Source organism: Scyliorhinus canicula, chromosome 12, assembly GCF_902713615.1.
Source record: "Scyliorhinus canicula chromosome 12, sScyCan1.1, whole genome shotgun sequence".
Lineage (NCBI taxonomy): Eukaryota > Metazoa > Chordata > Chondrichthyes > Carcharhiniformes > Scyliorhinidae > Scyliorhinus > Scyliorhinus canicula.
In genome coordinates, this window is record NC_052157.1 from 153255402 (window position 1) to 153282479 (window position 27078).

A 27078-nucleotide genomic window follows, 5' to 3' on the forward strand; every position below is an offset into this window, starting at 1 on the left:
TCTGCACTGTGCGGGTTCTATGATTCTATGCTACAGAGGACACTGATCATCTCCTTCAACCTACATCAAAATGGGCACCGAGACGCAGCACAGCAGTTAAGTAAAATTTGGAAATGCGAAGAGCCAGTATAATTAACTTTTCATCACTTATATACAGAAATCCTATGAAAGCATTGGACCTTAAATGTAGATGATGCAGCCTTCAGCTCTGAAGGGACAAGTGTTAAAAATTAATCATGATCAGAAGGCTAGGTGGCAAAATGGATTTAAGATTGTAACAATATTTTATATCGGCGGGGTGAGTGTGGAACCTATTGGAAGGGCGGGGTGCCAGGGTGGAAATGTACAAGCAAGAGAAGTAAAATAACTGGCTTATTTGCTGTTTGCGAAGGGTTGGAAGAATGGAAATTTCAACCCAACTCAGCTCTGACAATGTTGGCCAGACCCGTGGAACCTGTGGTGACCTGTTCCTGAGAAAAATAAGGAGATGGACACCCGTCAACTTCTGGCAGGAAGCAAAAGAGATCTCCAGACTGGCGGGGCCGGTGGTGAGTTTACACCTATCCAATTTCTCACCATACAGTTCACACATCGCGGTCTGTAAATGTATCTAATTGCATTTATATCAGGGGCTGGTTTAGCTCGCTAGGGGCTGGTTTAGCTCAGTTGGCTAAATCGCTGGCTTTTAAAGCAGACCAGCAGCACGGTTCGATCCCCGTACCAGCCTCCCCGGACAGGCGCCAGAATGTGGCGACTAGGGGCTTTTCACAGTAACTTCATTGAAGCCCACTCGTGACAATAAGCGATTTTCGTTTCATTTCCTTCACAGAACTCGCTGATGCAACTCATATCTCTGTGCACAATTATTGCATTCCGGTTTAATTATGCCATTCATCCAACCACCTTCACTGAACATATTTATGAAATGCCCTTCATTTAAGTTTTCACAATTCATTTTGTTGCACCCATTTGGAAAGTGCCGATCAATGACTTTGCCTGTGAACATATTCCGCAACGTCCTCCCCTAAAGGTGAAAATCGTCTGCCTGATTTTGGTTTTATTACTTCTGTAGCCATGCTGGCCACGCAAAATGGACACTGAGCCAAACTAAAATGGAAGACAGAAGGAAAAGCCTGTTTAGTGAGAACAGACAGCCTGCTCTCAACTAATTAGCATTTTGCAAGCAGCAAACCAGTTTTCTGGCCAGGTGCAAGATCTCCAAGCCAAAGGTGTTAATGGCAAAGCGCTTAACATTCTGATGAGGCAGCCCAGATCCAGGCACAAACAATGGCAACATTTCCATCTCAATGTAACACTTAATTGGTTGTGCAGACAGGATGGCACCAGAGTAACGAATATCGAAACCCCCCCCAACATCGAGGAAAGCCCCCGCATTGGAGGATTTCGAAGGTAACCGTTTGGAAACGCTCCAATCGGTACCGAAAGGTAGAGCCCGCCTAGAAGGGGGCAAGGACATTAGAGAGGGGTATAAAGGCAAATTCCCCACAGAGCCCGGTCTGTTAAACTCGTGCTCCGGCTCTGACTGACATCTTGCATCCTGACTCCAGCCGTTGAGCACCAGCCGCCGAAACCGTAAGTTCAACGCTCGCTACGCGATCCAAGCCCACTAGACTCCCAAGTACCAGAACGCTTGCTGAAGGCTGCAGTACAAGACCAGGACGAAGGCCTCGTTCTCTGACCTTGCCTGTTCCTGTTAGATAAGTATTCTGTTCACTTAAGTTTAGTTATAGCTTAGTCTCTTAGTGTGCATGAGTATTTATTATAACTGTATAATAAATATTGATCGTTTGAACTTTACTAATCGGTGTATCGTCTTTATTACTTTGAACTTGACCTTGGAATACTTGTGACGTTGTCTATACGGCAACTGGCGACTCCAGAGCTAAATAATTACATACAACAGAGCCTAGTAGTGTTAAGCACACGTCGAACTCGGAGGCGTGTTAATACACTCCAATAAACGCGTTTTACGCCCATAGTAAAACGTGCAACATTTAGTGGCGACTCTGGTGGGACACGGTTGTAAGTGGAAACCCCACACCGTCCAGGACCCTGAAATTTGAATTAGAACTCCAAATTGCAGAGAAAGAAAGAGATCACAAGTATTCAAGGTGTTCAAAATAATAAGCGTAATTCGGAAGTGTGTTTAGTGCATGCGTACTAACAGGGCTGTAAGGTAAAACTGAAAGCTTTTTGTTGCGACAAACTTTCGGTAGTTTTGTTAACGGAACATAGCGTAAGCCGTACCCGTTTCTTGAAACACAACCCCAACAACCCCCTGTTCCAAATTATACAAAGAGAGTCAGAGGAAATGGCCATGCAGGCAATGGAACGTCTGATGGATCCAGCAAAGTTTGTGGTCGCAGCGACCAGCAACAGTAGCAGGGTAGGCCAGTGTCCCACGTGGGAGCTGGAACTCCGCAAATATTTACAAGGAAAGGGATGGCCCCTTTGGAAAGAGTTTTGTGCAAATGAGGAGACAGGTCCCGGGAGTATAGGTCATACTTGGTGGGATAACCTCTCTCAAATACACAAAAAGAACCTAGGTAAAGCACGCAAGCCGATGGCGATTGTGTCCTGTTTGGCACAGTTGCGAGGCGCAGAGGAGGTCATCAGGACGCTCCGGACAGATTTAGAAGAGAGGAATAGGATGAGTAAGGTCGATGTCAGGGCCGTCGAGAAGGAGAATCTGGATCTCAAAGGGAAGTTGGCAGAGAAGGATAGAGAGGTGGATGATGCCAAAAGGGCTCATCAGTCTTGTCTAGCTCATCTGAGCAGTTCCCAGACCCAGTATGAGAAAGCCTATCAGGACGTGCAACGTGCCATTCTGATAAGACAGGAATCAGAAAAGCAGGTGGAGGCATTGCAGAGGCAATGTTCTGATCTCAAAGCAGCTTTGAGAGCACTCCATGCTGCAACGACCGAACAAAGACAAAGCACAGTTGACCACGCGAAATGCAGGAAACAGATTGCGGAATTGCAATCTCTGCTTTCGGTGCAGAATGGCTTCCAAAGCACCTTTGGAGCTCAGTTAGATGGGGAAAATGCCCCAGATTGGCAGGAATTAAGCGAGACAGCGCAGCGTTATGTTCAGGGAACATGTGCGCCAGCAGCTCAGCAGAAACGACAGGCACCCCAACCCCCCACAGCTCAGACCATAACCGCACCCATGAATCCCGTAACCACGCAGAGAAAAGCCGAATCAGAAGGCGCCCCAGACATAACCTACACCACCCCTTTAACAGTAACCCAGCTAAGGGACGCGTGTGAAAAGATCACTCCGTTCCTCCCCACCGCAGACCCCCACCAATTTTTCGCAAAAGTGAAACAGCAGGCTACCATGTACGGCCTGGATGAGAGAGAGCAGGTTAAGCTCACCGTGCTGAGTTTAGACCAAAGTGTAGTAGCAGCCCTCCCCGACCCACAGAACGTGGCAGGAGGCAGCCTAGAGGAGATGCACACCGCCATTTTAGATGCCATAGGGTACAATAGAGGTGACCCAGTTGAAGGATTAAACAAATGCAGGCAGAAAAGATCCGAACACCCCACAGCATTCGCAGGAAGGCTGTGGATTCATTTCAGCGCAGTTTTTGGACAATTAGATAGAGCGCATTTAACCCGCGAAAACATGGTTAAATGGACGCGCACAATCATCTCCCACGCAACAGAAGCAGGACAGAGCGCTTGCAACAGCTATGACCCCTCAGAGAGGCCCATAACGAGAAATGGGTCCTGAAAAGGTTGTCCCGCGCTTGGGAGCAATCGCTTCAGGCAAAAGGCAAAGTTAGATCCCCAGAAGAGGCTCAGGCTGCTGCAGATATCCAAGCAGTCAGAGAGCACCAGAAGCCCGCATGGGTAAATGAAGGGAAGAGCAGCCCTCAGCAGAAAGGACAGGAATGCTATAACTGTGGACAGTTAGGGCATTGGGCTAAAGAGTGCCAAGCACCCCAGCGATCTCAGAGAGGCCAGCAGACAGGCACTCTGAACCGCAATAAGTCAAAACCGATCCATAATGTTACAGTACAGTCAGGACCCACCAATGTGGACGAGACGGACTGACGGTGTCCGGGCTCCCCCACTTGGGTCTGTGACACACTATGGGACTCATCAGGGAGGCCCGTAGTCACAGCGAAAGTCAAAGGGAAGCCCATAGAATTACTCTGGGACACAGGAGGATCCCGCACCACCATTAACTCTACGATCACGGCACACTCAGACACGTGGCCGACCACCTCCACCATTACACTTAGCGGGTTCACCGGACACTCGCAGCAGGGGCACATTACAGCACCCATAGCAATTCAGCTAGGGAACATTAGCACAAGGCACCCCGTAGTTCTAGTAAACCTTCCCAGGACAGCAGAACACATCCTAGGGATTGATTTTATGAACACACACAGCTTATCGTTCGACCCAGTGAACCAGTGTGTCTGGCGCATGGCGAGAGCAGACAGAGCACCAGCCACCCTCACAGTAGGAGACTACGCTAATCGGATTAGCGCAGTGGGAGAGTACTCATTCGACCTGACTACACTCCACACAGACAGACAAATTAAAGCATTACTGAACAAACACAGGACAGCATTTGCAAGTCACCGTCATGACTGTGGCAGAATGACTGGACAAGTTCATGTTACCGGACAGGACCCCCGACCGCAAAAGCAATATAGATTTCCCCTCGAGGCAGAGGTGGAAATAGAAAAAGTTATAGGTAGCTTGTTGGACCAAGGTGTACTGAGAACGGTAGCCTCCACCAACAATGCCCCTATTTGGCCAGTGAGGAAGCCCGATGGATCATGGCGTCTGACCATCGATTATCGGGAACTCAATAAAGTAACCCCTGCAGTAGCCCCAACGGTAGCTACTAGTCCCGAGACCATGCTCAAGCAGGGTCTCAACGCCAAGTACTTCACGGTATTGGATATCAGTAATGGATTCTGGTCAATACCATTGGCAAAAGCGTGCCAATACAAATTTGCATTCACTTTTAAGACTCAGCAGTATACGTGGACATGCCTCCCACAAGGATTCCACAATTCACCCTCCATTTTCCACCGACAGCTGGCAAGTGGACTAGAAAAATTTTCCCGCCCCGAATGTCTGGTACAGTATGTAGACGACCTACTACTGCAGACAGACACAAAGGCAGAGCACATTTCGCTTCTGGCCGAACTCCTGGAATTGTTGACTTCAATTGGATGTAAAGTTAACCCCAGAAAGGCCCAGATATTGGAAAGTAAAGTGATGTATTTGGGAACAGTCATCACACACGGCAAACGCGAGATCGAATTCAAAAGAATTGATTCGATTGTCAAATTGCCCCTTCCCCAGAATGCTTCAGCCCTCCGGTCATTTTTAGGACTGGTTGGCTATTGTCGGAACCACATAGACGGATTCGCGACAAAAGCCGCCCCACTTTCAGACCTCCTTAAGAAAGGAGTCCCCTGGGAATGGCTTCCGCAGCATACAGGCGCTGTGGAGGAGTTAAAACGAGCCCTTAGTGCAGCATCCCGCGCTGCTAGTCCCAGACCAACTTTCCCCGTACGCAATCGAGGTAGCTAGCACAGATCTGACCCTCTCGGCCGTGTTGCTTCAGGAACGGCACGAGCAGCTAAGACCAGTGGCTTATGCCTCCCGACTGTTAGACCCGGTAGAACAAGGATTCTCTGCCTGTGAGAGGCACCTCCTTGCTGTCTTCTGGGCAGTACAGTACTTTTCATACATAACCGGACTAAACCCCATCACCATTCTAACCGAACACACACCCACACAGCTACTACTAGACGGTCGACTGAAGGACGGTTCAGTTAGCCAGATTAGGGCAGCTAGGTGGACCCTACTTTTACAAGGACGGGACATTACTGTAAAACGGACACGCACACACACATATTTAGCAGACAACCTCCAATACCCCGGACAGCCCCATGACTGTGAAATTGTAGCTCCCCTGCATAACACAGGCCCCTTCATAGCAAAAACACCCCCCAGGAAGCTAGGAAACCCAGCACAAGACACCCCACACACACACACGTGTGGACCCCTCAAGATATACGTGGACGGTTCATCCACAGTTTTAAATGGTGAGCGTATCACTGGATGCGGCATCTACGTCGAGGACGCGCAGGGGCGCGCTCTCGAGGAAATAGCACTGAAGTTACCTGGTCACTTAGGCGCGCAGGCAGCAGAGCTAGCAGCCATAGCGTATATAGTGGACCACCCCGCTTCTTTCCCCAGCCCAGCAGACATATATTCAGACAGCTTATATGTATGCAACAGTTTGACAGATTTTCTACCCCTGTGGAGGACAAGAGGTTTTGTCTCCGCAGACGGGAAACCCCTTCCATCAGCCCCTCTACTCCAGCATATTCTAGACAAAGCGAAGGACAGGACCTTCGGCATAATAAAAGTTCGCAGCCACCATAGGTCATCACCCCCTGGGAATGTAAAAGCCGACGCGTTGGCTAAGGCAGGTTCCAGGAGAGGACACTTATGGACCCCCCCAGCTAGCGCACCAGCTAGCGCCCCTGTGAGCGCAGTACAAGTCTCACAAACAGAGGTTAAAGATCTCGTAGCAGCACAGAAACAGGACGGAGACCTCAGGGAGGTTTTCAAGGGAAACTTTGTGCCTGCGTACGAACACTTTAAACACGCACTGACCACACATGAGGGTGTGATCATTAAGGATCAACTTTATGTGGTCCCACAGCAGGATAGAAATGCAATGATTGCTTTATTTCACGATAACCACGGACACCAAGGAATTGATTCAACCACGCGGCACCTCAGGCAACTCTGTTGGTGGCCTAATCTCAGGACAGATGTCACACACTATATAGAGAATTGCCTGATTTGTGCTCAGAATAACCCGGAGCGGTATTCTAAGAAAGCACAACTTCGGCATACTCGCCCAGTTAACGGCCCTTGGACAAACCTCCAGATCGATTTTATAGGTCCATTGCCCCCTTGTCGGAATGGCTATAAGTATGTTCTGGTGGTGATAGATACCTTTACAAAATGGGTAGAGGCATTTCCATCACGTACAAACACAGCTAAGACAGCTGCAAAGATCCTGACCCACCACATCTTCACGAGATGGGGTTTACCCCGAAGTATCGATTCGGACCAGGGATCTCACTTTACAGGACGGGTCATGAGGAACGTCCTGACAATATTCGGTATAAAACAAAACTTCCATATTGCGTATCATCCACAGTCCAGCGGGATTGTGGAGCGCATGAATCGGACCCTAAAAACGACCCTCAGGAAAATGGTTCAAGAGAATAATTCCACATGGGATTCAGTGCTCCCATTTGCACTTATGTTCATAAGGAACACTGTCTCCACATCTACAGGATACACACCACATACACTCATGACCGGACGCCCTATGAAAGGTACAGAATTCCTTTTAGGACTGGACATGACAAGCCCCGAAGTGACGGCCCTCACACATGAAAAGGCAGTTAAAGATCTAGTTGAGACTGTGAGGTCTGCACAGATCGCAGCCGCAGTCCAGCTAGGGAAACGCCGACAGCAACGTACTGCCTGTTTCAATAAGACCGTACACACCACAGAATTCCAGGTTGGGCAACAGGTAATGTTATCTGTTTATAACCCCAGCAGTTTTTTGGCTCCAAAATATTCCGGTCCCTACTCAATTTCGGACAAAATTAGCCCCTCCGTTTACAGGATAAAGTATCCTAATGGGAAGACCGCGTGGTTTCATATAAACCAGTTAAAGGCATATGGAACACAGGCCAACCATGCTCACCATGTACTGCTAGATGCAGCAGAACACTTCACCCCGCCCACCAGAGACACTTCTCCACCATCCCCCTCACAGACCAGTTCATCAACGGACTCGCCCACGACTCCGCCCACAGACCACTACAGACCACGCCCCGACACGCCCACAAGCTGCCACAGCAGAGACAGCAGGACAGACACTGACTCTGAAGACAGCGACAGCACACAGCCATACAGCCCACACTGCACCAACTACGACCCCGACTCCAGTGACCCCATGGAAGTCACCTACCTCAAATATCCAGAACCACCACCCGACCCCGACTACCCCGACAACACACTCGACACTACACAATGGCACAGGGACAATTCCTACAGACTTGTCCGTAACGATGAAAGTGACCCCCGGTCACACAATTCCAAAGTTTCATGCCTGATCCACACAAGGGTGTGGGATCCGGGAGAGCAGGACGACACGGTGTCTGACTCCCGACACGACAACCCCTTTGTGACCCTGTTCACAGAGGCAGAATCAAAGTGAGGTGTCCAGATGATGTAAAATAGGAATCGTTTGAGGGAAACAATGTCCTTTCTGATGGAACCTGCACGTATGTTTGTCTTCGTTTTATGTCTGTTTCGTTTTCAGTAAAGTAAATGGTTCAGCTGGAGGATGGACATCTTCTTTTCAGCTGAAAAGATTGTGACCACCTCACATACACGTTAGCTTGTCTGCCGAAACTTTTGAGAACTTCGGTTTGATTGGAGATCCTTTCCAAAGTTGTAAGGCCACCCGCCACATAGTTTATCTGCAGATATCTCTGAGAACTTCAGTGATGTCCTCAGTTGGAGCATCTTGACTCCCTTGGTTTTTAGGTGCCCCTCTATTCGGCGAAATAGAGGCTGCAAGTCATGGTCAACACATTCATACCCGTTTTTCTCTCCAGGTTACTCAGGCAGTGGACAAACGGCACTGAGGACCCGCCCTGTCTGAGAACCAACCCTTGGTCAGCCAAGCTCGGGTATGGCACAGCACGCCCTACCCGGGGACTCCATCCAACTCGTACCCGTCGCGGCCCATACGCAACTCATTCGGATGTTTGTTTCAAAGTTTGTTTTCATTTTAAGTTAGGTAGCCCTTCGGCCGCCATCCCACATGCTATTTACATCCGGGAACATTCGGATGGTAAACTAGCAAAGCCTGCGAGACGGCTCGCAGAAGGAAGGATTGTTAGGTGTATGCTGGTCTTTAAATTCGCTTTTTGAAAAAAAATGAGGGGAGTCACAGGGTGTGACTTAGCCAGTCATTTTAAAGGGTCAATTGGGTTTTGAAAGACAGATGCACTAACAAGTAAAGGTCTTAAACTGTGTATTGACAGATACTGTGCTTGATCCCAAAGGTTTCAAAGGACGAGACAGAGGTCGAAGCCAGGATTGTCAATACCGGAGGAAGAAGGAAGAGAAAGAAGAAGAACAGCAAAATGATGGAAACCCACCTATTGTTTCTAAATGTCATGTGTATATGTGTGGAAACAAGACACGTTTCCCCCACAACCCCCACCGTAAATGTTTCAATTACAGCAAACCCCCAGTGCTCAGCTCTGATCAGCGAGGTTCAGACCTGGTGCACTAAATTCATGACGTGGTACTCCATGTCCTATATAATCGAATCACTGTTGGTGATCGCGATCCTCATCATACTAGTACAGACCCTCAGGTTGAGGAAATGGAAGAGGAGGGCCTCTCGTTCCAGCACCTCACCCATCTATAGAGTTCAATCCCCCATCTTCGGATTCCACCAAACCCCTCAACCCCTCACTGATTACAACACTCTGTAAATAAAAAGTTCAGCCATGTATTATATTGTTCCATACTCGACTGCCGAGTTGGGAAGTGTGATGTTGTGGTGTGAATGATTAAGGTTTTAGAGTGATGAAATGTTAAGTTAAGGTTAAGGTTAATAGTGATAGGTAGAGGTTCCCAGTTGTAGTAATGCATGTCCCTTTGACATAGGGCCAAGTAGAGATGTTAGTTAAAATTTTTTCTTCTTCCCATAGTTTAAGAATAGAGTAGAACAGGAACTGGCAAGAGGTCAGAACACAAGGAAGGCAACGTACATAGGTGATCCTTCACAATAGTATGATTGTGAGGATCACAAGGAGGGAATGTAGCCATGCTGGCCACGCAAAATGGACACTGAGCCAAACTAAAATGGAAGACAGAAGGAAAAGCCTGTTTAGTGAGAACAGACAGCCTGCTCTCAACTAATTAGCATTTTGCAAGCAGCAAACCAGTTTTCTGGCCAGGTGCAAGATCTCCAAGCCAAAGGTGTTAATGGCAAAGCGCTTAACATTCTGATGAGGCAGCCCAGATCCAGGCACAAACAATGGCAACATTTCCATCTCAATGTAACACTTAATTGGTTGTGCAGACAGGATGGCACCAGAGTAACGAATATCGAAACCCCCCCCAACATCGAGGAAAGCCCCCGCATTGGAGGATTTCGAAGGTAACCGTTTGGAAACGCTCCAATCGGTACCGAAAGGTAGAGCCCGCCTAGAAGGGGGCAAGGACATTAGAGAGGGGTATAAAGGCAAATTCCCCACAGAGCCCGGTCTGTTAAACTCGTGCTCCGGCTCTGACTGACATCTTGCATCCTGACTCCAGCCGTTGAGCACCAGCCGCCGAAACCGTAAGTTCAACGCTCGCTACGCGATCCAAGCCCACTAGACTCCCAAGTACCAGAACGCTTGCTGAAGGCTGCAGTACAAGACCAGGACGAAGGCCTCGTTCTCTGACCTTGCCTGTTCCTGTTAGATAAGTATTCTGTTCACTTAAGTTTAGTTATAGCTTAGTCTCTTAGTGTGCATGAGTATTTATTATAACTGTATAATAAATATTGATCGTTTGAACTTTACTAATCGGTGTATCGTCTTTATTACTTTGAACTTGACCTTGGAATACTTGTGACGTTGTCTATACGGCAACTGGCGACTCCAGAGCTAAATAATTACATACAACAGAGCCTAGTAGTGTTAAGCACACGTCGAACTCGGAGGCGTGTTAATACACTCCAATAAACGCGTTTTACGCCCATAGTAAAACGTGCAACACTTCAAAGACGATTGTTTCGAATTTGTGCATCCCGACCCTCCAGCAGTGAATAATTTGCCTGTATCGACGTTGCCACTTCCTTTCATAACTGTGGAAACCACATTGAAATCAATTTAAAGAGCACTGCTGCCTCACGGCGCTGAGGTCGCAGGTTCGATCCCGGCTCTGGGTCACTGTCCGTGTGGAGTTTGCACATTCTCCCCGTGTCTGCGTGGGTTTCGCCCCCACAACCCAAAGATGTGCAGGCCAGGTGAATTGGCCACGCTAAATTGCCCCTTAATTGGAAAAAAATAATTGGGGACTCTAAAGTTATAAAAGAAAAGAAAAAGAAAGAAAAATAAATCAATTTAAAATGCTTCAGCTATTTGAAGAGTAAAAAGGACACCTGTTTTATGAAGGGTTTAGTGAGAGTAAAGCTATAAGAGTTTGATCGATGTTAAGTGGCCTGTGCAAGTTATTTATCACTCATTTTCCTTTCACAGTTTTTGACAGAGTTGATGATGCTTCTAATAAATGTTGTCAGCTTCGCGTTTTGTGGACATTTGGGAAAAGTTGAATTGGATGCTGTTAGTCTTGCCACAGCGGTGAGTTTATGTTCAGAATGTGCGCATTTATTCATCACGAGGTATGCTGTATAAAATAATGATGGGTGGGCAGCACGGTGGCGCAATGGTTAGCACTGCTGCCTCACTACGCCGAGGTCCCAGGTTTGAACCCGGCCCTGGGTCACTGCCCGTGTGGAGTTTGCACACTCTCCCCGTGTTTGCCCCCACAACCCAAAGATGTGCAGGGTAGGTGGATTGACCACGATAAATTGTCCCTTAATTGGGGGAAAAAATTGAATTGGGTACTCTTAAAAAAAAATAAGGATGGAATTGGATTGCTTCCTATCATTTTGAGCTTAGTGCCTTTATCAGCTGATGGAATGCTCCTTGTAAAGAAGTGTGGTGATATGATTTGCATACCTGTCTGCCATTGGGGCAGAACACCGGCTTACCATTGGCCCTGGTCGGTCATGTGCCTCTCGACCGATTGGTCGAGAGGCTGAGTTAACCACGCCTCCTTGCCGAGGTATAAATAGTCAAACGCCCGGCGGTCGTCCATTTTATTGTAGACAACCGCAGGGCTAAGTTCTAGTTTATTAAAGCCTAACTTTTGTAAAGCAACTCGTCTCTCGTGCAATTGATGGCTCATCAAGAAGTCTGGCCTTTACCTGTTGCCCTCAGTAGAAACACTTGCTTCAGTGGCTCTGGGCTGAGGAACAGAACCGTCAGATCGGAATCCCACCTCATCACCATTGAGCCATCCTGGAAGGCCGATGTGTGAGGACATTAGGTGGGAATTAGACTGGGCTCAGTTAATCCTCTGTGAAGCACTTGGCTCACACGCGAGGACTGGTCACTTGTGCAAGTTACTCATGGGCTGCTGAGGCCCAAAGGACTGTGCTGACAACAACAACAACTGGCATTTACATAGCACACCAACAGAGTAAACTGCCCCAAGACAACTAATAAAGATCAGAGGAGGTTATATTATATCCACAGGCGTATGATCAGACAAATAATTTGACACCGAGTCAAGAAGGAAAGAATGACCCAAAGCTTAATCAGCAAGATAAGCTTGAAGGACTATCCCTGATGGAGGGGAGAGAATCGGAAAGGCAAAGAGTTTGAGGATGGGCATTCCAGATACTGGGCAACTGAAAGCAGTGCCACCAGTAGGGGGATGAATTGGAAGAGGATGGGCTCTTGGAGGGTTGAAAGGATGGAATTAGTCACAGTGATAGGGAAGGGTGATGCTAGGTAAGAAGCTGAACACCAGGATATGAATTCTACATTTGAAGCATTGCTGTATCGGAAACTAATGTACCTCTATATTGTGGACACTGTCTCCTCTAATTGTTTTTTTATTGCGGCCTGTTAATTTGAAAGCACAGGACCTTTAAGTCCTTTTGCATGACCCCATGCACAGAATGACTTACCGGGATTATCGTGTGCTCAGAATGACTGTGTGGCCACAAAGTTTAACATGGGGCACTTATCGTAAAGGAAGGGGACTTAGCGTCAATTAGGATTGGGGCAGCAAAGTTGTGTACGAGTGCAGTTTAGGAAGGGCGGAAGATCAGATGTCGTTTGGAGAATATTGGAACCGTCGAGTCTGGAGCGAATAAAAGGTCATCAAAAATTAGTTTCTGCTGGGAAGGAGAGAAAAAGAGGAAAAGAATGAAGAGCAAAAAAACCCCCCCCCCCCCCATCTTTCAGAGAAAATCCGTGAATGGGATTTTCCAGCCCTGCCAATGTCTCCGGAATTTTATATGGTTCGCCCGCCCCCGTGGGAGGGCTCGTCTTCAGTGGCCCCGGACGATTCTGACAGTGGGAAAGGCCGCCATGTTCTGTATTATTTTGTCGCGTGTTGTTGACATCCCAGGATGGATCTTGCTAAATGGTTCCTTTTCTTTCTTTCTTTTGCACAGTCAATATCTGTAGCAGGTATCTCCATTGGTACTGGCTTGTCGTCGGCGTGTGACACACTCATATCTCAGGTAGGTGCAGTTAACTCCAAGCTGTGCAATGGGCGGTGATGTTCTCCCGAAAATTAATTCGCTAACCCAAGGAAGAATTGATGTTTGAAACTCAGGCCTAGAGTATTACGTCTATGAATCTGCCGCAAAGAGAAAAGGTACAGAAGTGCTCACGCTCTGGATTCGTACAAACACGGATGTGAGGTTTTAGTTAGGGGTGATGATCCTACAATCTAAGATGGAGAACTGATGCCTGAGTGTTTAACACTCACTGCTGACGTCACTATAGATCACGTGACGTTTCACCAGCAGCGATGTATTTTATGATACATAACACCCTTCCCCCTTTGCTTCTTTAGTACAATCATAATGACTATTATCCAGCAAACACACTTATCCATTATCTCTATATATACACGTACAATTTAATAAGACAATCTTTCAGGTAGATGTCTACCCCCTTTTGGGTTGTATTCAACATTCTGGAACCTGGCTACTCATGACCTTGGAAGTGTCCTTTGTTCCTGGAAAGTTACTCCAGTGTCTATCTCTAGCACTGCAATGTCCTCAGAAACAGAATCCGAACTTACCTGTGTTCAGGCTCTCTTCCAAAGTATAGGATCGAATCCCTACAGTGCAGAAGGAGGCCATTCAGCCCATTGAATCCATACCAACCCTCCGAAAGAGCCCTCTCACCCATCCTATCCCCATATACCCGTGCATTGATCATGGACTATCCAAATAACCTGCACATCTTTGAACACGTAAGGGTCAATTTATCACGGCCAATCCATCTAATCTGCACAGCTTTGGACTGTAGGAGGAAACCGGAGCACCCGGAGGAAACCCCCGCAGGCACGGGGAGAAGGTGCAAACTCCACACAGTCAATAGGCCGGAATCGAACCCTGGTCCTTGGCGCAGAGAAGCAGCAGTGCTAACCACCATATCACTGTCCAAAGTTTCCACTGGAAGTACTCTCTGAGGGGATTCAGCGATTTCACTTTGTGAAGCTAGCAGTTGGTCAGTATGATGCCGCCAAATTCTTTCACCACCTGCCTATGTATGTGTGATATTGGACCTTTCTTTGCGAGGATCACAGCAGGTAACCATTTCCCGCTCGAGGCGTAGCTTCTGGCTGGCACTCGCTCTCCTTGATTGAATGCTCGTCTTTTTGAGTTTTATTCTCTCCGAGCAATCTGTGCTTGGTGCTGCCACTTGACAATCTCATAAGTATTAGGTGGTATTAACGAATCGAACTGTGTTTGCATTTTCTGCCTGAACGCCAGCAGTGCTGGTGAACTGTGTGCTGTTGCATGTGCGGTGTTCCGGTAAGACATTAAGAATTTGTTCATTCTTCATGCCCATGACCTCTGATCCTTCGATGCCTTGATGTAATATTTCAATGACGAAACAAAACTTTCAGTCAACCCATTCATTGCAAGGTGGTATGGAGCTGACTTGATGTGGCGTTTACCGTTCGGGTAGTCCTTGAATTTCTTCGAAGTGAACTGAGTACCATTGTCACTACTCGTGGCCTCCTCCGGTTTTCAAATGTTGTCCCCTTCTGCAGTGTAGGGATTCCATGGTTCCGCAGTTCTATGAGACACGCTTGACATGTAACGGCAATCTTGACAAAAGGGTCAGCATTTGCCTGTTGTGTTATTTGGTATTGTATGTGCATGCCAGCAATATCAATGATCATCTTTGTAATCTACCAGCTGACAAAGAAGGAATGCCTTGACCCACAGATTGTGGTCAGGGGTTGATGGTCTGTCAAAAGAGTAAAATTACATCCATAAATGTGGTGGTGGAATCTTCTTACCCCCAAAATGATGCTCGAAACCTCTTTTTTTAGCTGAGCGTAATTTGTTTCAGTGCCAGTCAGAATTTATGAAGCAAATACGATGGGTCGTTGCTCTCCCGAACGCATTATGTACGAGATAACTGCACCAACGCCAGAAGGTGATTAATCGCAAGCAAGTTGTAACTTTAGCTTGGATAGTAATGAACCATTAGCTCTGACTTCTGTAAGGCATCGCTTATCTGATTGTACGCACTTGCACATTCTTCTGACCAGTACCATGCCTGTTTGACACAGAGCGAAATGTGTAAAGGCTATATCCATGTTGCTAAATTCGCAACAAATTTACCATAATAATTGATCAACCCTAAATACTACCTAAGTTGTGTTAAAACATCTAACATCTGGTTAGAAATGGGATTGATGATGATATACCAAGGTACAAAGAGAGATGGTTAAAGTGTGTGACCCATGAGATAGTTATAATAATAATAATCACTTATTGTCACATGTAGGCTTCAATGAAGTTACTGTGAAAAGCCCCTAGTTGCCACATTCTGGCGCCCGTTCGGGGAGGCCGGTATGGGAATTGAACCTGCGCTGCTGGCATTGTTCTGCATTACAAATCAGCTGTTTAGCCAACTGTGCTAAACCAGTTATAGAATCATAGAGTCCCCACAGTGCAAAAGGAGACTATGCGGCTCATAGAGTCTGCACCGACCCTCTGAAAGGGTATCCCACCCAGGCCCAGTCCCCAATCCTATTGCCGTAACTCCACCTAACCTTTGGTAACTAAGGGGCAATTTAGCACCGTCAATCCACCTAACCGACACAGCTTTGGACTGTGGGAGGAAACCGGAGCCCCTGGAGGAAACCCACGCAGACACGGGGAGATACGTACAAACTCCACACAGAGAGCCACACGAGGTAGGAGGTGAACCCAGATCCCTGGCGCTGTGAGGCAGCAGTGCTAACCACTGTGCCGCTGTGCAGTCAGAGTTCTGAGGAAGGGCGAAAAGGACCCGAAACATTAACACTGCTTTCTCTCCCTCCAGATGCTGCCTGACCGGCTGAGATTTTCCAGATTCCTCTGTCCTTGTTTCAGATTCCAGCATCCGCAGTATTAAATGGCTAAACGGCTGTCTTGTAATGCAGAACAATGCCAGCAGCGCGGGTTCAATTCCCGTACCGGCCTCCCCGAACAGGTGCCGGAATGTGGCAACTAGGGGCTTTTCACAGTAACTTCATTGAAGCCTACTTGTGACAATAAGCGATTATTATTATCATTATTATTCTGCTTGTGTTCTGTTATGGTTTTGGTAAATAAATACGTTATTTAATTTTTTGATACAGTTGCAGTTGTTGTAGAAAAGCGGGATCATCAGAATTTGACGCAACAGTCACCATTGATTCAATTCACTTTAATTTTTATTCTGATTTTTCAGACATTTGGCAGCAAGAACTTGAAGCGAATCGGGGTGATCCTCCAAAGAGGGATCCTCATTCTCAGCATAGTCTGCTTTCCCTGCTGTGCCTTCCTCATCAACATCGAGCAAATTTTGCTGGCTTTCAAACAATCTCCTGCAGTGGCCAAGTGAGAACCTTGTCCATTATGACCTTACTCCAACTGACAGACGTCCCGGTCAGCTGCATAGACAAAGTGTTTTGTTCCCTAATTACGCACATAAATGATACACTAAAATCAATGTTGACTTCAAAGCGAAGATGCGCGAATGTTCCAGCAGCTCCAATGTCGGTAGAAACATTTGCGGTTTCCAGGGATGACCATTTCTAAGGCCGCAACATTTTCTTTCTAATGTTTTGACTCCCCACAGGGAGCCTGGTTGTAACTTGGCTATGTGCCAGGTCTGACCACCTGCTTTCGTTGCCACGGCCACCGTCTGTTCACCAATTCTGCACAATTCACTGCCCCGTTTTGAGTTTACCTTTGGTTACAGATGGTGACGTGCTGTCGTTTCCCTATTGAAAATGAAATGAAATGAAAATCGCTTATTGTCACGAGTAGGCTTCAATGAAGTTACTATGAAAAGCCCCTAGTCGCCACATTCCGGCGCCTGTCCGGGGAGGCTGGTACGGGAATCGAACCGTGCTGCTGGCCTGCTTGGTTTGCTTTAAAAGCAAGTGATTTAGCTCAGTGAGCTAAACCAGCCCCTGTGTCACCAACATCTTTCATTTTTCCTGCAGGTTAACACAACTCTACGTGCAGATATTTATTCCTGGCCTTCCCGTGAGTACTATATTACTATATGTTGGTAAAACCCAGATTCAGACAGGCCGCTAGACAACGACTCACTACCTGAAATGCAGATGGAACAAAAGAACCTAGACAGCAAGAAAAAAAATCCTTTGATTAATAACAAGAACAGTAATAATAATAATCTTTATTATTGTCACAAGTAGGTTTACATTAACACTGCAATGAAATTACTTTGAAAAGCCCCCAGTCGCCACAATCCAGCACCTGTTCGGGTACACGGAGGGAGAATTCAGAATGTCCAATTCACCTATCAGCACGTCTTTCGGGACTTGTGGGAGGAAACCGGAGCACCCGGAGGAAACCCACGCAGACATGGGGAGAACGTGCAGACTCCGCGCAGACAGTGACCCAAGCGGGGAATCAAACCTGGGACCCTGGCGCTGTGAAGCTACAGTGCTAAACACTGTGCTGCCCATCTGTGAACATTCAGGAAGTGGAATCCCTTGTTTATACAGAGCACTCCCTGATGCCCCAGTGCTCGCATGGCAACATGCGTGCCATCGATGGCCTCTGGACCTGGGAATCCTAGTCAATGGCTGAATGCCAGGGCAGCTTCCGCAGGATCCACACCAGCAAATGTAGTTTTATTTGGAAGGAAGAGCATCATAGGTGAACCTGTCTCTGCTGCATCCAATGTCCACACATCCGCACACACCCCTTTCAATCATGAATAATTGACCAGCATGTTTGGCTCATTTCTTAACCTCCATGATTCTGGATTGCTAAGGTCCATAACAGTATCACATCTGCTGTGTCTGCCTGACCTTTAGCTTCTGAGTTGACTCCGTTATGGAATAGCTTGACACTTTTATATACAGAGCCCTTGGTGCCCTTTAATCTAGGAACATAGAACATACAGTGTAGAAGGAGGCCATTCGGTCCGCCGACCCACTTAAAGCCTCACTTCCACCCTATCCCCGTAACTCAATAACCCCATCTAACCTTTTTGAACACGAAGGTCAAGTTAGCATGGCCAATCCGCCTAACCTGCACGTCTTTGGACTGTGGGAGGAAACCGGAGCACCCGGAGGAAACCCACGCAGACACGGTGCTATGTCTTTTCGTCCGACGTCATTTCGTCCAACGACACTTCGTCCACGTCTTTTGGTCCAACGTCTTTTTGTCCGCACGTCTTTTGGTCCTACGTCTTTTTATCCGATGATTTTTTTCGTCAAAGACTTTTTGTGACTTGTTACGTTTTTTTGTCGGATGATTTTTTTTGTCAAAGACTTTTTGTAACTTGACTTTTTGTAACTTGCTTATTAGCACTCCACTCCACTCCCCACATTATCTTTTTGTAAATAGAAATCTTCTCTAATGCACATAGCAAGGTATAATATGCAATAAAGGATTTTTATTACCGGTCTCTTTCCTTTAATGAGCCTCGTTAAAGGATAGTTATTATCGTTCTCTTTCTTAATTCGCCCATCCTGAAATGGCAAAGTTCATTGTGTCAATTTACATCAATTTTAAGTAAATTCGGGAATTTTAAGTAAATTCGGGAATTTTAAGTAATTAGTAAACTTTTAGATTTTTTAACTGCATTTTTAGATTTTTTTAACTGCATTTTTCAACTTGCATTTTAATTGCATTTTATCAATTACTTGCATTTTAGCAATTAAATTCACTTGCTGTATTGTTTGCATTTTATCAATTAAATGGTTTTATACGGAGTTAATTTGTAATTGGATAATTGGACAAAAAGACGTTGGACCAAAAAACGTGCGGACAAAAAGATGTGGACAAAGTGTCGTTGGACCAAAAGACGCGACACGCGCAGAACGTGCAGACTCCGCACAGACAGTGACCCAGTGGAGAATTGAACCTGGGACCCTGGAGCTGTGAAGCCACAGTAGCACTTGTGCTACCGTGCTGCCCTGAATGGCAGAATGGCATTCATTTATAATGCCTTTCATGAGCTCAGGACATCCAAAACATTTCACAGAGAGTGAAGTACTTTTGAAGTGTAGTTTGTTTTTTTAGCATAGGAAACACAGCATTCAATGGGTGCAGAGCAAGTCATCACAAAGATTGATGTGATAAATCACTAGATCATCTGTTCATTTTTTAAATGATGCTGATTAAGGGAATAAATGTTGGCCAGGGCACCAGGGGCCACTCATCAAACCTGTGCCAGGGGACTTTGGCAAGCAATTGGGAAGCACACGGGAGATTGGCATCGGCACATTTGACAGTGCAGCACTCCCTCAATCCTGCACATGGAGATTTGTTTATTCCGGTTTTGGGAATGGGACTAGAACCCATAACCTTGTGACTCAGAAGTTACCAGCTACCAATTGGCATCGTAATGCAACATTTGGACTTTTTGAATGCTAATCAGCCATACCTTGGGCCATACAGGACCTGGACAAATTGTCTACAGTCCCATTGACCGTAGGCCCAACACAGGCCTGGCTCTGATTTTCGAAGGAGGTTTGTGTCAATGTCTTATCTGCTTCAATAGTGATTGACGCGTGCAGCACGGTGGCGCAGTGGTTAGCATTGCTGCCTATGGCGCTGAGGACCTGGGTTCGAATCCCGGCCCTGGGTCACTGTCCGTGTGGAGTTTGCACGTTCTCCCCGTGTTTGCGTGGGTGTCACCCCCACAACCCAAAAGATGTGCAGGATTGGCCATGCTAAATTGCCCCTTAATTGGAAAAAAATAATTGAGCATTCTAAATTTATTTTAAAAAATAGTGATTGATGCGCTGACAGCTGCTAATTATTTTCAATATTCCTTCTCAGGCAGCGTTTCTTTATATCTTAGAGATCCGATACCTTCAGAATCAGGTAAAGCCGCTGAATGTTGGAGTGTGCATCAAATTACTTTAATAAGTATTGCAGTGAGATAGCATTTGGAAGTTTCAATTTCCTAATTTCGATGCTCAATCGGAATTGGGCAGATGATTAAATAAGTCCGTGAATTCAAATCCCTTGCACTCTGAGAGATGGAGAATCTGCCCGGAGCACAGAGAATATGAATTTGATGAGTTCACTGCAAATGTGGGCAAGTCACCCAGACCAACAATCAGACACATTCCAGCAATGATCCTGATCCAACTGAGGGAAAAGGGATTGTCCTCAGTGATGGAACCATCAATTCACTCGACACATGCTTTAAGATATGAACAGTGGTTTTAATCTACTTACTACAGAGCCAGCCTGTTACCCGTTGAACTCTCAATGAACTGCAGGCTGGCTCTGGACAAGGGTATTTATACAGCAGTCCAGGGGGAGGAGTCGTGGGCAGAGCCAAGGGTGGAGCCCTGTACAAACCCCTGAGCATTCCCAGAGCTACACCCCCTACTGGTCGGATAACGCTATTGCGCTTACAATGGTACTGGTAAATACAGTGTGAATTACTAAGTTACATTCACCACACTCAGTAGGGGACACATTGTATCCTAACCATGGGCATTGGGAAAGCAGTTGTATACTCTATCTTCCCGCTACCTTGGCACCATGTCACACACCCTGTTGGTCTATTGAAGGACAATTCCAGCAATAACTTTATCGTTTTGTTCCCAGGGGATCACCATGCCCCAGGTTTTCACTGGTCTCATAGCCAACATCATCAATGCTGGAATCAATTATCTCTTCCTCTATGTGTTGATGCTCGGAGTGCCGTAAGTAACAAATGAGTTGAATTTTTTTTTGGAATATCTGTTACATGAAATTGTTACTGAACAATGGCCCAGACTTTATTTGAAGCTGCCTTTAACACGCCCACTTGTTTCTCAGAGGCTCGGCCGCTGCCAATGTTATCTCTCAGTACTGTCAAGCTATTCTCCTGTTTGGATACATTCGATGGAAGAAGCTGCACGTTAACACCTGGCCAGGTAGGTTTCAGAGGGGGTCATTCACACCTTGGGCAATGATGTGAAATGAACACTATCCAGTTAGCACCCTGTAGTCACCTCATCCCATTCCCCTTTCCAGTGAAATCCACGGAAGGAAATATTGGGCAGGGTGTTATCTTATTCAATCCCTTCTTTGTGTCCAGCACTCGCTTCATTTGAAGGACCTTCGTGATTCTCAGAGCCCCGTGCCGGAGAATCGCCGCAACCACGCCACGTCGCCCGAACGCCACCGGCCGATTCTCCGAGGTGCGGAGAATCGGCGCTATTTGCGCCTGCGGGTTCGGCGCGGCGCCGGTCGCGAGTTGCTGTCCGCGGCGGGGCCGCCGATTCTCCAGCCCGGAGGGGCCGAGCGGCCGCGCCGTCCACAACTGTTTGCTGTCGGTGGGAACTCTGCGTGAAGGGTCGGGGGCGGCCTGTGGGTGTGGGGGCTCCGTCCCCGGGGGGGGGGCAGGGGGGGGCCTCCGATGGGGTCTGGCCCTCAATCGGGGCCCATCAATCGGCGGGCCGGGCTCTCACCCCCGGGCCTACCTTGTTGCGCGGCCGGCCCCTGAACCCCTGCGCCATGTTGAGTCGGGGCTGGCGTGAAACGCCGTCGTGAAACGCGACGGAGTTCACGACGGTGCGAACACTCTGTCTCCATTTCGGAGAATCACACCCCTTGATTCTTACTTTTATCCGTGTTCTTCCCTCCCCGTCCTGGTCCATGTTGTGTCACCGCCATGCTCTGTGCGTGTGGTTTGTCATGTGAGTATCCCTTTAAGAAAGGTTTGGGTTTACCACATGACTTGTCGCGCAGCTTCATTAATGTAATTTGTGAGTGGAGCTGGGCTGTGGCTGGGAGATGAGAGGGAGTTTTGGTTTGTTGCTTTGGACTGGAGAAGAAAGTGTTTCCCTGTTTTCATTTTAAAGCTGTTCCGGTGAACTGAAACCACGTTGGCTGTGGCAAACTGTCCTGGTAACTTTAAAGATAGAGTGGCTTTCCGGAAGGAGTTTTGAATCTGCTGGTTGGAACTGGATCAGAATCTCAGGGAACGGATCAGTCCCATTCAAGTGAGATTACAGTGTGCTGGACCATCCCCTTGAAAGGGGTTTCAGTTTATTGGATTTTGTGTTGAATTGGAACAGCTACTAAGGGGATTCATTAAGAGTTATATAGATAAATTACTGTAGCTGTTGTGTTTTCTTTATGTTTGTAATTGGTAACAAATTCTTGCTTTGTTTTGTAGACGTTAACTACGTTCTTATAATAAACTTTTTTTTGATGGGAAGTCTGATGAATCAGACCTGAAGTGATCATCCTAGCCACATTCAACATCAAAGTTATAGGTCAGGTGAACTTCATAATACACTTTGGAGTTTCTAAGCCCTGGCCCAGAACAGGTTAGACAGAGAGAGTCGACTGGCTATGCCCACAGAGGAGGCAAATCTGTCCTCACGTAACTGCAACTCCCTCTGAGTGCTGCTTTACACAAACTGCAGAATCGCCCCACACGTTCTGTGGTCAAAGGGGTGGTTTGAAAGCTCAAGCCAGCTGGATGATGTGGATATTTTTCTGTCAGCCTTACGTTCCTTTTTGCCCGATGTGCTTCCCAGACATGTTCTAAACTGTGTTCGGAACTGCCTCCTGTTTTTATATTTGCAGGGTGGTCCAGGGACTGCCTGCAGGAGTGGGGCCACTTTACCCGGCTGGCAGTTCCTAGCATGCTGATGATGTGTATCGAATGGTGGTCATTTCACATCGGGACGTTCCTCGTGGGTAAATAAATGTCTTTCCTGCTGTGAAAAACACTATGTCAGGGGCATGGTACCATAGTGGTAATGTTATTGAACGAGCAATCCAGAGACCCTTGCAAAATTTTTTAAATTCACCCGACAGTCAATGCGCCCCCCCAATCTTTCATGGAACTTACAGTGCAGAAGGAAGCCATTCGGCCCATCGAGTCTGCACCGGCTCTTGGAAAGAGCACCCTACTTAAGCCCACACTTCCACCCTGTCCCTGTAACCCTGCAGCCCCATCTAACCTAAGAGCAATGTAGCATGACCAATCCACCTAACCTGCACATCTTTGCACATCTTTCGACTGTGGGAGGAAACCGGAGCACCCGGAGGAAACCCACGCAGACAGGGGGAGAACGTGCAGACTCCACACAGACAGTGACCCAAGCAGGAAATCGAACCTGGGACCCTGGCGCTGTAAAGCCATAGTGCTAACCACAGTCAAACAACGACTGAAGTTAAAATCCAACAGCTTATTAATTAGCTGACATCTCAGTTATGTGACTGTGTGGCTTTGTGTTGACTAGCAGCCCCTTGTTTGAAACTCATTGTGTTTTGGAACAGGTAATGGTTGGGCATTGACACAACATTGGATATAAAGAGTCACAAACAACTGCATTTGTCTTTGAAGACACAGCAACTCTGGTGACCAGAATGGAAAAAATCTTTCTGGAGTTCTAGTAAGGGGAAATAGTGCCTTTTTTTAACAATAGCAAGACTGGTTTGTCTGAAGATTAGAAATTCCTCTGGCATGAGTCATGGATAGTCAGGGTAAAGCCTTGCCCATTTTTTAAAAACTAAAAGTATAATTTTGCAGAATAGCCCAGTTGACATGAATATGTATTTATGTTATCTTTCACATCCTAACCAGGACAATTATCAGGCAAGTTCTCAGTATGATGCATTTGCATGTACTGGACGCTACATATATTCATGCATAGAACCCTGTTCTTTGCAGGCAGAAAGAACATGTATTCACATTGCGCCTGTTGCAGCTAAACAAAATAAGCCATTTGCTGGTTCATTCCTCAATGCAATGCCTTGCCAATCAGGGTCAAGCTACCTAGTTTAAATTTCAAACAACACTTGCCAATTAACTGTAAGTCATCATTGACGAGTGAATTCTCCATGGCAACATCTCGAACAATATGGCCGTGGAGCTTTACCCATTGAAGCCAAAGTCAAAACAAAGGACGGATTTTTCAAAAAGGTTTGGACGTTTTCTGACTGCTGCTACCAGTCTCAAAGATGAAAATCCAGACCCAGGTTTCTACTGAATTTGGGTTTCCCACCTGTGTGAGTCACACTCTGGCACACTCCCCCACTGGCAAAGAATCGATCCATTGGACCAAAGGGCCCGACCTCAGCACCTGTGTCGTAGATTCGAGGACACAATGGGTTCACCTCTGTACACTTACAACTTGTGAGCGTAAGTCAGACTCATAGGGAGAGACTTACAGTCATGCGGAGTCCACAGGACTTCAGAGAAGTATAGTTTTTTTTGTATTGTAGGAAATACAGGCGGAGTCTCATGGAACATTGGCCTAAAGTTGGTCGTTTTTGAAAATTGGATTTGAGAACGCAAAGCATTGAATTTGATTGCCCCACCAAATAAAAATGCCAGAAATTGGTTTGGCTTCTGTTGAAAGCTTGATTCCACGTTGGATATATTATTTTCTGTTTTGATATTTGTTTGCTTCAATTAACTTCAATGTTTTGTTTGTTCTCTTCCTCTTCACAGGGTTAATTAATGAAGTTCAACTTGGAGCCCAGTCCATTATTTTTCAGATGATTACAATAGCATACAGGGTAAGTGTGATATCCCGCAGGGAGCCAATGGGATGGGAATGCTCGTCTTCCATGCGTTCCTTGCGGACTACGAGCTCTCCCGCTAGGGGCGGAGTATCTCAATTACCTGGAGGATATGAAGTTGGCCAGAGAGGTGCCCGGTAGGGATCTACCGGGGACTCTTTGATAAATAAAACGTTGTCCTTATTTTCACTTGGTTTGGACTCCCGCGTCCTTATTGAAGTTAGGATGAAGATCCTGTGCATGGGCAATGCTTGCATACCAAATTAAAGTTTAACTGAAGAATACCAGTTTTAGCGCAGAAACGCATGTGATGAATGATAGATAGATAGATAGAGAAATACAGCACAGAACAGGCCCTTCGGCCCACGATGTTGCGCCGAACTTTTGTCCTAGGTTAATCATAGAATTTTGGACAATTTGTCATGGCCAATCCACCCAACCTGCACATCTTTGGACTGTGGGAGGAAACCGGAGTACCCGGAGGAAACCCACGCAGTCACGGGGAGGATGTGCAGACTCCACACAGACAGTGACCCAAGTCGAAATCGAACTTGGGACCCTGGAGCTGTGAAGCAATTGTGCTATCCACAATGCTACCGTGCTGCCCTTAAGAAGTTAACCTACACTCCCTTATTCTACCCTAATCCAAGTACCTATCCAATAGCCGCTTGAAGGTCCATAAATTTTCCGACTCAACTACTACCACAGGCAGTGCATTCCATGCCCCCACTACTCTCTGGGTAAAGAACCTACCTCTGACATCCCCTCTATATCTTCCACCATTTATCTTAAATTTATGTCCCCTTGTAATGGTGTGTTCCACCCGGGGAAAAAGTCTCTGACTGTCTACTCTATCTATTCCCCTGATCATCTTATAAACCTCTATCAAGTCGCCCCTCATCCTTCTCCGTTCTAATGAGAAAAGGCCTAACACCCTCAATCTTTCCTCGTATGACCTACTCTCCATTCCAGGCAACATCCTGGTAAATCTCCTTTGCACCTTTTCCAAAGCTTCCACATCCTTCCTAAAATGAGGTGACCAGAACTGCACACAGTACTCCAAATGTGGCCTGACCAAGGTTTTGTACAGCTGCATCATCACCTCACGGCTCTTAAATTCAATCCCTCTGCTAATGAACGCTAGCACACCATAGGCCTTCTTCACAGCTCTATCCACTTGAGTGGCAACTTTCAAAGAACAATGAACATAGACCCCAAGATCTCTCTGCTCCTCCACATTGCCAAGAACCCTACCATTAACCCTGTATTCCGCATTCAGATTTGTCCTTCCAAAATGGACAACCTCACACTTGTCAGGGTTAAACTCCATCTGCCACTTCTCAGCCCAGCTCTGCATTCTATCTATGTCTCTTTGAAGCCGACAACAGCCCTCCTCACTATCCACAACTCCACCAATCTTCGTATCATCTGCAAATTTACTGACCCACCCTTCAACTCCCTCATCCAAGTCGTTAATGAAAATCACAAACAGCAGAGGACCCAGAACTGATCCCTGCGGTACTCCACTGATAACTGGGCTCCAGGCTGAATATTTGCCATCCACCACAACTCTCTGTCTTCTATCGGTTAGCCAGTTTGTTATCCAACTGGCCAAATTTCCCACTATCCCATGCCTCCTTACTTTCTGCATAAGCCTACCATGGGGAACCTTATCAAATGCCTTACTAAAATCCATGTACACTACATCCACTGCTTTACCTTCATCCACATGCTTGGTCACCTCCTCAAAGAATTCAATAAGACTTGTAAGGCAAGACCTACCCCTCACAAATCCGTGCTGACTATCCCTAATCAAGCAATGCCTTTCCAGATGCTCAGAAATCCTATCCCTCAGTACCCTTTCCATTACTTTGCCTACCACCGAAGTAAGACTAACTGGCCTGTAATTCCCAGGGTTATCCCTATTCCCTTTTTTGAACAGGGGCACAACATTCGCCACTCTCCAATCCTCTGGTACCACCCCTGTTGACAGCGAGGACGAAAAGATCATTGCCAACGGCTCTGCAATTTCATTTCTTGCTTCCCAGAGAATCCTTGGATATATCCCGTCAGGCCCGGGGGACTTGTCTATCCTCAAGTTTTTCAAAACGCGCAACACATCTTCCTTCCTGACAAGTATCTCCTCAAGC

The 27078-nt window shown here is 46.8% G+C and overlaps 1 protein-coding gene across 1 annotated transcript in view; it reads left to right on the top strand.

Moving 5' to 3' along the window:
* The first annotated feature begins 401 nt into the window (after positions 1-401).
* LOC119974341 (multidrug and toxin extrusion protein 1-like) overlaps positions 402-27078 on the top strand; it is a 48510-nt gene continuing 21833 nt past the window's right edge. The window contains exons 1-10 of the mRNA XM_038813113.1: positions 402-548; positions 11361-11462; positions 13352-13420; positions 16647-16795; positions 17407-17449; positions 20225-20269; positions 21008-21105; positions 21221-21318; positions 22982-23095; positions 24858-24925. Of these exons, the coding sequence (XP_038669041.1) occupies positions 402-548; positions 11361-11462; positions 13352-13420; positions 16647-16795; positions 17407-17449; positions 20225-20269; positions 21008-21105; positions 21221-21318; positions 22982-23095; positions 24858-24925 (933 nt within the window). The remainder of the gene's footprint in view (positions 549-11360; positions 11463-13351; positions 13421-16646; positions 16796-17406; positions 17450-20224; positions 20270-21007; positions 21106-21220; positions 21319-22981; positions 23096-24857; positions 24926-27078) is intronic.